The 12198-nt window shown below is 41.8% G+C and overlaps 1 protein-coding gene across 1 annotated transcript; it reads left to right on the top strand.

The window, feature by feature from the left end:
• The first annotated feature begins 3070 nt into the window (after nt 1–3070).
• Nucleotides 3071–6850, top strand: LOC135104610 (uncharacterized). The gene has a single exon (XM_064012138.1). The coding sequence runs from the start codon at nt 3071–3073 to the stop codon at nt 6677–6679; it is 3609 nt and encodes a 1202-aa protein (XP_063868208.1). The 3' UTR covers nt 6680–6850.
• Nucleotides 6851–12198: the final 5348 nt, after the last annotated feature.

The raw sequence follows: 12198 nt of genomic DNA, 5'->3' as shown, positions 1-12198 counted from the left end.
CTTTTCTCTTCGTGTTTTTAACCAGTCCTTGCAACATTCCCTTCTTGTCACCTTGTCCTCACAGCAATTATTATGCTGCATAGTGCAATTTCCTTGATTTTGTTTTTTATCTTCTTGTGCACCATGGTGATGATGTACTGCACTAGACGCTGGCAACAACCACCTGTCGCCGAAATCCACACTAACACTGACGTAAATACCTATGTGTTGCTAACGGACATCAGCTTCGAACATTGTCTACCGGTCTTTGTCTAGCGAACAGAGTACAAACTGTGGTTTACAATTTCATCTGGTACCACTGTTTGTTGCCATTTCCCTCGTTTAAATGCTCAAGACGTCATTCTGCTTCGCCTTATGATATGGTAGCAGTGTTTGTCCGACGGACACTGTTCGACCGTGTGGACGCACCATAATTATAAGAGATCTTTCAAAATTTTCATCTTTGATCAGTTTCCTTATGTCCGGTCCTACAAATACAGCCTCTTTCACCTTGGCATCCGATTGAGCACGATACTTACTACCCAGATACTTGAAGCCGTCTCCACCCCGTGGCAAAGCTTTCACAAATTACTTCATCAACCTAAGTTTTATATATAGAGCAGGCAAAAGAATTATTTTTTGGATTCACCAAGCTTTCTCAAAGGGTGTTCTTTGTCCCTGGTATAAGCTTCTTCCTACTTGGCCAATGTTTTTGAAACCAATGGAGGTTCCTGGCTCTACTGTCCACTCACACAAGAAGCAAGGAAGCTTTGTGTATCCTGACTGTTGTCCAAGTAACATGCAAATGATCTTCAAGTCACCACAAATCATCCACTTGTGATCTTTATAACAGTAACTTGTTTAACAGTAACACCAATGTGAAGCATTATGTTACCAATTACCATTATGTAAAAGAACAGTTTTAAGACTTCACTTTGAAGAATCAATAAAGAATTTCCATTCATCAGGGCTGTAACTTATGCAAAAGTTTCCAGTTAGTCCTGATGGATCCGTACAATAAACCAAATAATTTCCTTGAGCAAAATAAGGAACAACAGCGCGTCCTCTTCTTTAGCGAGTCCGCCAAACCGTCCCCCATCCTGCCTTGTCAGCGTCCCCGGCAAAACAAGCTACAGGACACTATCCTCACTCCTGACACCATTGTTAAGAAAGCCCCTCTCTTGTCTCCCACAACTCACTTCTGCATGGCTCCTGGTCAGACCTCACACCGCATCAGCGTAGCCATGGCCACGGAAGACCAGAGAGATGAGAGAGGGAACACTCCTCACACCTACCTTCCCAAGCCATACAGAGGCCTGGGGAAAGGGTTTCACTGGGTCCCTGTACCCTGTAGCCTGGTCACGAGGGAAACGTCCTGTCCAGCCTGGAGGAGGGTCTGTCATGGTAGTCACTAACACATAGTGCATGAGAAAGAGACACGTTGTCTCACGAAACACACGGGTTTATTCACTACCCTGCACAAACACAGTTACAGTACTTAACTATCTCTTATATGCCATCAATCCACAAGCTCATTATCGTGGCACTCAGTTGCACAGCTGGGTGAGAAAGGCTTTCCCAACAACGTGGGGACAAACACAAAGCGAAGGCAAGCAGGGGGTTACACTGCATGTCCATCTCCGTTTGCAGTCCGACTCCGACTGCTTGCAGCCGCCGCCTTGGGCCAACTCTACTTTCCCGCCAACTCTCCGCTGTTCTCTCGCTCACCCACACCCACGCACAAACATACATACAGAAAGACACACACACACACACACACACACACACACACACACACACACACACACACATTGTTGAGGCGCGGGAGTGACACACTGTGCCACTAGGTAGTGAAGCTGGGCGCTGGCAGCGCTGGAATTGAGTAGGAGTGAGATGGTAGTGGAGACGGGACCGGAATTGGCATGGAAGGTGATTAGTTGGGAAAGCCGCAGTGTGCTGGCCAATCATGGAGGGACTGACCTTATATAAGGAGCTGTAGCGGCCCCACACACACACACACACACACAGAGAGAGAGAGAGAGAGAGAGAGAGAGAGAGAGAGAGAGAGAGAGAGAGAGAGAGAGAGAGAGAGAGAGAGTGCCCATTTCCCGCCTATGCAACACCTGCACCAACAATCTGCAATACGCTCCCATTGTGTTACGCTACAAAGCTAGTCGATCGCCACTGCCATTAAGTTACTCTGCATCCCAGAGCATGCTATGAGGATTGAGAGCCCAGGCAGTCTGAGAAAGAATGAGCATCTGATGCTGTGGTGTGTGTTTGACACCTTCATGGTCTGTTATAGTGTGGACTATCGGAGGAGACACTGGTGCGACGCTGTTGGCGAGCTGTGACTGTAGTATGCTGTGCGGTACTGCTGTACTGTGAGGTGGGATGCGCTATCCAGCGATATAGACACTTTGCTGAGTGAGACCCGGTGATGCAAGCGTTACTTGTACTGGGGCGAATTAGTGTGTCTCGTGTCATGTAGTGCTGCTCTGTGTGGGCAATAAAGACAGGAGTGCCAGTGAGCCAGTCTTTTCTTGCTGTTCCTTTTCTCGGTATTTTGTTGAGTCCAGATAGGTGTGCGTGCATGCCTCGTCCCCACTAACCAAACGAACCTGACAATGACAGCAGTTGTGGATCCCTGTTGTGTGTGCCAAGGGCTGCTGCAGTGATGTGTAGCTGACCGTGCTTGAAGCTTTAAAGAGGCGTGAACAAGAGTATCTATTGTGGTAATTATTGTACATTGGCAACACTGATTGGCGTTACTGTTTTCACGTTTGGTAGCACTGTGTATCGTCAGTCACAATGGTACCACAGGCCAGTGCAGACCCAGCTGTTTCCTTCTGTTAATGTGTGAGCTTGTGTGTGTATTTATGTTGTTTTGTCCTGTTATGTACTGTGTTCGTGCTGTGTTGCATGATTGTCATTAATTGTTTATATTGAGTTAATGTGTTGTGTAATTGTCGGTAGTTATTTTTGTCTGTATCTGTTACAGATATGAGAGCCTGGTATTTTGTTGCATAAAGCTTGGAGTTGCCACCAAGCGTTTCAGTCTCATTACAATTTATTCAACAAAATTCCCGTCATGGCTAAGTTGCTTAAGCCATGCCGACTGGACACGGATCCCAGCTCTCCTACGGCGGCCAAGGAGTGGAAACACTGGCACCGCACGTTTCAAAACTTCATTGAGGAGAGTGGAGAGGCCGCACCTAACAAGCTGAGGGCTCTAGTGAACTGTGTATCCCCGAGTGTGTATGAACTCATCGAAGACTGTGTTTCATATGAAAGTGCCGTTGCAAAACTGGAGAGTGTTTACGTCAAGTTACCAAACGAGATTTTTGCAAGGCATGTTTTGGCAACCCGACGACAGCAGTCGAGCGAATCCCTTGATGAATTTTTGAGGGAGCTACATAAACTAAGCAAGGACTGTAACTTCAAGGGAGTCACAGCTAAACAATATCGGGAGGAGCTGGTACGTGATGCGTTTATTAACGGTATTGCCTCTGCATTTATTCGTCAGCGCCTGCTAGAAAATAAGTCCTTGAATCTTGAGGCGGCATACAGTCAAGCCCGTACATTGGACCTTGCCCAGCGGAATGCTGATGCATACACGTCTTCCTTGCCTGTTCCTCATGCTGCTGCTTTAGTTCCAGGACAGCAGGAACTGCCCAGTGATGACCAACAACAGCAGTCAACGAAAGAAGGGGCAGAAAGAAGACCACCTGTGGACTTGACTGTCGCTGCTGCACACGTATCTAAGAAGAAATGCTATTTTTGTGGTAATGCATTCCACATTACAGGTAGGGCTAGTTGTCCTGCACGTTCTGTTACATGCAACAACTGTGGTAAAACGGGTCATTTTGCCAAAGTCTGTAGATCCAAGGCTAAGGCTTATGATAGCACTACCGCCACACTGTATAATCCCACTCTGCTCACACTTGCTGCCACTTTTCCAAAGAATCTTTCACATGCAGCTACCGACATCACTGTCAATGGTCATTCACTGAAGGCACTAATCGACTCATGCAGTTCGGATAGCTTCATAAGTGAGAAAGTGGCACATAAATTAAAGCTGACAGTAGTTCCGGCAAGCAAGGAGATTTCAATGGCGTCAGCATCTTTAAATATTAGCTCCCCAGGGTATGTTACAGTAGACTTGGGTCATATTGATCAAAATTACCCATGTGTTCAGCTAGGAGTCTTAAAGGATTTATGTTGTGATGTGATCTTGGGTCATGATTTTCAAAAACAACACAAGAGTGTAACTTTTCAGTATGGGGGAAATAAGCCAAGTTTAAGGGTAACTAGTAACTTTGCATTGGCAACAGCTGATATCGAGGAGCCTTCACTGTTTCCGAACTTGCCTCAACAATGTAAACCAATTGCAGTTAAATCCAGACACTATTGCAAAGATGACCAGTTATTTATAAATGACCAGATATCACGCTTGTTGTCTGAAGGCGTCATTGAGCCAAGCATATCCCCATGGAGAGCACAGGTCGTAGTTGTGAAAGATCCACTTGACAGGCACAAAAAGAGACTTTGTATTGATTATTCTCAAACCATCAACCAATACATAGAACTAGATGCATATCCCCTCCCGAGGATAGAGGACATGGTACATAATCTTGCAAAATACAAGGTGTTTTCTACGTTTGACTTGAAGACTGTATACCACCAAATCAGCATTAAAGAGAGTGAGAGGAAGTATACTGCTTTTGAGGGTGCAGGAAAACTGTATCAGTTTTGTAGGGTTCCATTTGGTGTCACTAATGGAGTAGCTGTATTTCAGAGAGCTATGGATAAATTAGTTGAAGATGAGGATCTTAAAGATACTTTCCCATATCTCGATAATATTACTGTAGCTGGATCAACTCAGGATGAGCATGATGAAAATGTTAAGAAGTTCTTGGAGGTTGTTCGAAAACGGAAGCTCACCCTCAATGAATCTAAATCAGTTATGTCTGTGCCTATAATCAATGTTCTCGGGTATTGTGTTGGTGATAATGTCATAAAGCCTGATCCTGACAGATTACGTCCCCTTCAAGAATTACCACCTCCTACCAATATGAGGTCTTTGCGAAGAGTTCAAGGGTTGTTTGCATATTATGCTAAATGGATCCCTGGCTTCTCTGATAAAATCCAACCTTTGATAAACACGAAAACTTTTCCGCTGAGTGAATCAGCACTAACTGCCTTTAACTCCTTGAAAAAGCAGCTTATGGATGCTTCTCTAAGATCTGTGGATGAGAGCCTTCCTTTTGTTGTGGAGTGTGATGCTTCGGAGGTCGCTATCTCAGCAGTCTTAAACCAGGGTGGCCGGCCAGTAGCTTTTATGTCAAGAACGCTTCAGGGTGGTGAGCTGCATTATCCTGCTGTAGAAAAGGATTCTACAGCTATTATTGAAGCAGTTCGCAAGTGGAGTCATTTCTTAGCTAGACGACATTTTACTCTGATTACTGATCAGCGCTCTGTGATGTTCATGTTAGACAACAGAAAGCGAACCAAGATAAAGAATAACAAGATACAAAAGTGGAGGCTGGAGCTGGCATCATTCAGTTATACAATACAGTATCGTCCTGGGAAACAGAATGTTGCGCTGGATACCTTGACTCGTGAATACTGTTGTTCTGTTTCTTCAATGTCGAATCTCACTGAAATCCATGAGAATCTTTGCCACCCTGGGGTAATTCGGCTTTTGCATTTTGTGCGGTCTAAGAACCTTCCCTTCTCAACAGATGATGTGAAAAAGGTGTGTGCTACTTGTAAGGTCTATGCACAGCAAAAACCACAATTCCATCGTTCAGCACAAGGGGTCCTCATTAAAGCCACACAGCCGATGGAACGCCTTAGCATTGACTTCAAAGGACCTTTACCTTCCACCACAAACAATAAGTACATACTTACAGTTGTTGACGAATACTCACGTTTTCCTTTTGCACTTCCTTGTCCAAATATGCATTCAAAAACAGTAATCAAATGTCTTGAGTCTATCTTCAGTCTTTGTGGAATGCCAAGTGTTATTCATTCAGATCAAGGTCCTTCTTTTATTTCTCAAGAACTGAAGCTGTACCTTTCTCAGAAAGGGGTAGCAACAAGCAAAACAACACCTTATCACCCAATGGGTAATGGCCAGGTTGAGAGGTACAACGGAATTATTTGGAAAGCTGTTTGTTTAACACTTGCATCTCATGGTTTGAGGAATCAACACTGGGAGATGGTGCTTCCTGAGGTTTTGCATTCAGTAAGATCACTCTTATGTACTGCAACCAATGAGACACCACATGAGCGTTTCTTCAGGTTTCAACGACGTTCTAGTTTTGGAAATGGATTACCATCATGGCTTTTGACCCCTGGACAAGTGTTATTGCGACGGCATGTTAGGTCTAGCATACACGAACCATTAACTGATCAGGTAGAACTTGTTGATGTGAACCCAATGTATGCAAGTGTCAAATATCCAGATGGCCGCGAGTCAACCGTGTCTATCCGTGACTTAGCTCCAAGTCCTGAGAGTCCGACGACTCCTGTGCACCAGGATGAAGCACAAGGAAATATAGAGACCCCAGGTTCACCCAAAACCCAAGGTGTACAACCTCATAATAATCATGATTCCCATTCACCCACTGGGCCCATTGAGTTAAGGAGGTCGACTCGTGTGTCGAAGCCCCCCGATCGTTACGGATGGGATTAAACCTGATATGTTCGGATATCTACCTGGAACTCATTTTGTTAATGTTGAATTTTTCTAGGAGGGGAGAATGTGGTAATTATTGTACATTGGCAACACTGATTGGCGTTACTGTTTTCACGTTTGGTAGCACTGTGTATCGTCAGTCACAATGGTACCACAGGCCAGTGCAGACCCAGCTGTTTCCTTCTGTTAATGTGTGAGCTTGTGTGTGTATTTATGTTGTTTTGTCCTGTTATGTACTGTGTTCGTGCTGTGTTGCATGATTGTCATTAATTGTTTATATTAAGTTAATGTGTTGTGTAATTGTCGGTAGTTATTTTTGTCTGTATCTGTTACAGATATGAGAGCCTGGTATTTTGTTGAATAAAGCTTGGAGTTGCCACCAAGCGTTTCAGTCTCATTACATCTATATATATAAAAAACAAAGACTTCATATATCTTTCTCTGAATACACAATGTTTTACTTTTTTATGTAGTAATGGCACCGGCCAAGGGCAAGAAAACTGCAATTAAAAAAAAAGACAAACTAACGTACTGGTCATCGAACAAAGTCGAAAGCGGTAGTCAGAAATTACAGGTTAAGTGTCTTAAAACTTTCCTCTTGAAAGGGTTCAAGTCATAGGAAGATGGAAATACAGAAGCAGGCAGGGAGTTCCAGAGTTTATCAGAGAAAGGGATGAATGATTGAGAATACTAGTTAGTTCTTGCATTAGAGAGGTGGATCGAATAGGGGGTGAAAGAAGAAAGTCTTGTGCAGCGAGGCCGTGGGACGAAGGGAAGCATACAGTTAGCAAGATCAGAAGAACAGTGTGTCTCTAAAGGAGATGACCAAGACTCAGTAAGGGAAGCCAGAAGATCACCTTGATGGAACCCATACTGGTGATCAAACAGATTAAAAAAATTTAGATAGGCAGGAAATTAAAGCAATAAGATGATAGTTTGTCACCCTTTTTAGGAACAGGCTGAATGTAGGCAAACTTCCAGCAAGAAGGAAAGGCACATGTTCATGGAAAGTTGAAAGAGTTCGACTAGGAAAGGTGCAAGGACGGATGTATAATGTCGGAGAACAATAGGAGGGACTTCATCCGATCCATAAGCTTTTCGAGGGTTTAGGCCAGCGAGGGCATGGAAAACATCATTGCAAAGGAGCTTAATGGATAGCATGAAGTAGTCAGAACCCTGAACCATCCATGATAGAGTTTTTAGCAAAGGTCAGAGCGAAGAGTTCAGCTTTAGAAATAGATGGGATGGTAGTGGTGCCATCTGGTTGAAATAAAGTAGATAATTATAATAGATGATAAAGCAAATAATAACAATAAAGTAGATTTTTCTGTTAACTTTGATTTGTTGGACCCTTATACTCTGGAAAAGTGACAATTCCCTAATCAATTGATGAGAAAATTTTGAATGAGAAATTGGCTTTAAGTGTGGCCAGAAGTTAAACCTAAACCAGAGTTACATCAAATTTTGGTATTGAGCATCCTAAAGTTCAGTGTGGGTGTTATATCAAAATGTTTTGTGTATCACTGGTGTAATGACTAACATAGATGGGCGTTATCGCGATGAATTATCGACAATTTATCGATAACAATATCTGAGTTTCGGTTATCCGATAGTTATTTTTCCCGCTTAATCGATTAATCGGTATTGCCGGTACTTTTGTCTCCAACCTAGCGATAATCGATAATTTTATTTATTTATTTATTTATTTTATTTTTTATTTTATTTTATTTATTTATTTATTTTTTGTGGGGGGTATGTTAAGGTTTTTAATTTTTCAAAATCAAATGTAGTTATTTTATTGAAAACAGTACTTTTCATTAGTGAAGAGACAGATAAAACAGTGAATTTGAATTTTTTTTCTAAGATTTTTCTAGGTCTAGGTTTTCTAAGATAAAGATTTGGATTTATCGACTTTTTAATTTAAAATATCAATATCGTTATCGCTAGTATCGGAATTTTGGATTTATCGATTTATCGGGTTTCGCTTACTAGGAGATAAATTTATCGCCAGTTATCGATTATCGGTTGTCGCCGATAATATTATCCTTATCGATGTATCGCTTATCGTATTTTTTTATTTTATTTTATTTTTTTTTTTTTGGTCATCGTGCTCAGCTTTGATGATTAATACATAATCACAAGAGAATTTACTTCTCTATTCTGAATTTTCCCCTAAAACCACAAGTAATAATTGGCCACTGAATTTACATGGGGCCATACCAAGGCGTACATTCCTCACTCTCTTTCTCGTCCTAAACCTTGGTGTAACACAGCTTGTTCTCGTGCTATACATGATAGAGAGGTGGCCCACAAAAGGTACTTAAGCCTTCCATCACTAGAATCTCATGCACTTTATATTTCTGCCCGGAACCATGCCAAGTCTGTTCTCCAACTAGCCAAAAACTCCTTCATTAACAGAAAATGTCAAAACCTTTCAAGATCTAACTCCCCTCGTGGTTTCTGGCATCTAGCCAAAAATATCTCCAATAACTTTGCTTCTTCTTCTTTCCCTCCTCTACTTCAACCAGATGGCACCACTGCTATCACATCTATTTCTAAAGCTGAACTCTTTGCTCAAACCTTTGCTAAAAAACTCTACCTTGGACGATTTTGGGCCTGTTCCTCCTTCTCCTCCACCCTCTGACTACTTCATGCCACCTATTAAAACTCTTCGCAATGATGTTTTCCATGCCCTCGCTGGCCTAAACCCTCGGAAGGCTTATGGACCTGATGAGGTCCCTCCTATTGTTCTCCGAAACTGTGCCTCCGTGCTTGTACCTTGCCTAGTCAAACTCTTTCAACTCTGTCTGTCAACATCTACCTTTCCTTCTTGCTGGAAGTTTGCCTACATTCAACCTGTTGTTAAAAAGGGTGACCGCTCTAATCCCTCAAACTACCGTCCTATTGCTTTAATTTCCTGCTTAATTTCTGTTCTACAGATTGAAAATTAGATCTTAGACCGCGAATGTTGCAGAAGTTAATGAAGAAAAAGTTGAGGGGGGTGTCAAGACACTTAGGGTCGTCGACAGAAAGGCAGTCCGACCTGGGGACATTTATGGTCCCCTCCCCAGATGGGGACTCCGAGGCTGGTGTAGGGGTCGCCATGATGATTTTAAAATTTTTGGGTGAAGGGTGTGTGTGTTATTAGGTGCTTGTAGTTTTGTGAGGAGGAAGAGAGTTGTCTTTAGAGGTCAGGCTGTGACTGCCCCCTTGTGTTGTGAGACACAAAGGGAAACGTTCAGTGAGGTCACAGCTGGATTTAATGATAAGTTCACAGCACCCCCTGAACAGTGCTTTAGACCTCACTGGGAGTAATTATCGTTTCGGTAGGTGTCTACTGCCTCCTCCTAGAAGAAGGGAAGAAGAAGGGAAAGTATGGGTGCACCTGTTCCTTCCCCGCGACCTTCAGAGAAATGTTTTCGTATACTGGAGTGACCATTGAATAGTATGAACTGAAATCAACATCAGGGAATAATTCCAACCTCGGAAAACCGTTAGTTACATTTCCACGACTGTTTTATTTTATTTATTTATTTATTTTATCTTATTTTATTTATTAATTATTACTATTATTATTTATTTATTTATTTTTATTTATTTATTTATTTACTTTTTTTATTTATTTATTTTTTATTTAATTATTTTTTGTTTAATTTATTTATTTATTTATTTTTTTTTTTTACAGTTACAAGAGTACCTTAAATTCGCGAGAAGGAAGAACGCGGGAGATCAGATCGCTCACCACCTTGCTGATTTAAGTTTTTGGCTGGTAGGTAACTTACACTGCATGTCATGGTAATATAAATTTTCTCTAGCGAGCACGTCACCCAAGCCTATTAATGTCCAAACATGTGCATGGGCTAGTGGAGAATAGGAAGTGACAGGTGAGCAGCCTGCAGACAGAAGGTTGCCAAAGTATTATGCAAAGAAATGCATGTCACAAGATAGATACTAAACTGTACGAGTTTAAAACAAAACCACATTGAAGCAAGTAGGGATGTAGACTAAGAGAAGTTCACAGGCACCCCATCCCACACTAATCTGGGACCTCTACGTAGTACCATATAAAATTATGAAATCCCCCTCCCTCTTTTTTTTTTTTTTTTTTGTTTTTACCCCACTACCAACAAAGACAAGTATACCTACAATAATCTTAAAGGTAAGTCAACTGATAGCTTTTCAGTGAGTCGGCTGTGATATGCAGGTATTTAGGTTGTAGGTGTACCTCTTGCATTATTAGAGTTCTCAAGATGTGAACTCCTGTATTCAAACCATTTCATGCCATGATTAGTTTAATTCATGATCGGCTGTAATGTGATATCTATGGAATTTTCATGGGTATGCATTTAAGTTACGGTCTTGCTGTTCGGAGAGGAGAATTAGTATGTTTACAAATACCTAAATCCATATTTTGTAATGAACTTGCATTATATATATATATATATATATATATATATATATATATATATATATATATATATATATATATATATATATATATATATATATATATATATATATATATATATATACCACTGCTAATGTGATAGCAGTGGTACCATCTGGTTGAAATAAAGGAGGGAAGAAGAAGAAGCAGTTATTGATGATATTTTTGGCTAGATGCCAGAAGTCACGAGGGGAGTTAGATCTTAGATCTTGAAAGATTTGACACTTTCTGTTAATGAAGGAGTTTTTGGGTAGTTGGAGAACAGACTTGGCATGGTTCTGGGCAGAAATATAAAGTGCATGTGATTCTGGTGATGAAAGGCTTAAGTACCTTTTGTGGGCCATCTCTCTAACATGTATAGCACAAGAACAAGCTATGTTAAACCAAGGTTTGGAAGGTTTAGGTCGAGAAAAAGAGTGAGGAATGTGCACCTCCATGCCAGACACTATCATCTCTGTTATGTACTCGGCACACAATGACGGGTCTCTGGACACGGAAGCAGTAGTCATTCCAAGGAAAATCAGCAAAAATACCTTCTCAGGTCCCCCACAACTAGCAGAAGCAAAACGCCAGAGGCACCTTCGCCTAGGGGGATCCTGAGGAGGGACTGGAGCGATGGGACAAGATACAGATATGAGATTGTCAAACTCTTTCAGCTCTGTCTGTAAACATCTAGCTTTCCTTCTTGCTGGAAGTTTGCCTACATTCAGCCTGTTCCCAAGAAGGGTGACCGTTCTAATTCCTCAAACTACCGCCAAAATTCTTAAACATCTATCACTTCACAACCTTCTATTTGATCGCCAATATGGGTTCCGTCAAGGCCGCTCTACTGGTGATCTTCTGGCTTTCCTTACTGAGTCCTGGTCATCCTCTTTTAGAGATTTTGTTGAAACTTTTGCTATTGCCTTGGATATATCAAAAGCTTTTGATAGAGTCTGGCACAAAGCTTTGATTTCCAAACTACCCTCCTACAGCTTCTATCCTTCTCTGTCCTTCTCTATCCTTCCTGACCGTTCTATTGCTGGTATGGTAGACGGTCACTGTTCTCCTAAATCTATTAACAGCGTTG

Source organism: Scylla paramamosain, chromosome 11, assembly GCF_035594125.1.
Source record: "Scylla paramamosain isolate STU-SP2022 chromosome 11, ASM3559412v1, whole genome shotgun sequence".
Taxonomy (NCBI): domain Eukaryota; kingdom Metazoa; phylum Arthropoda; class Malacostraca; order Decapoda; family Portunidae; genus Scylla; species Scylla paramamosain.
This window is presented reverse-complemented; position numbering and strand designations above follow the sequence as displayed.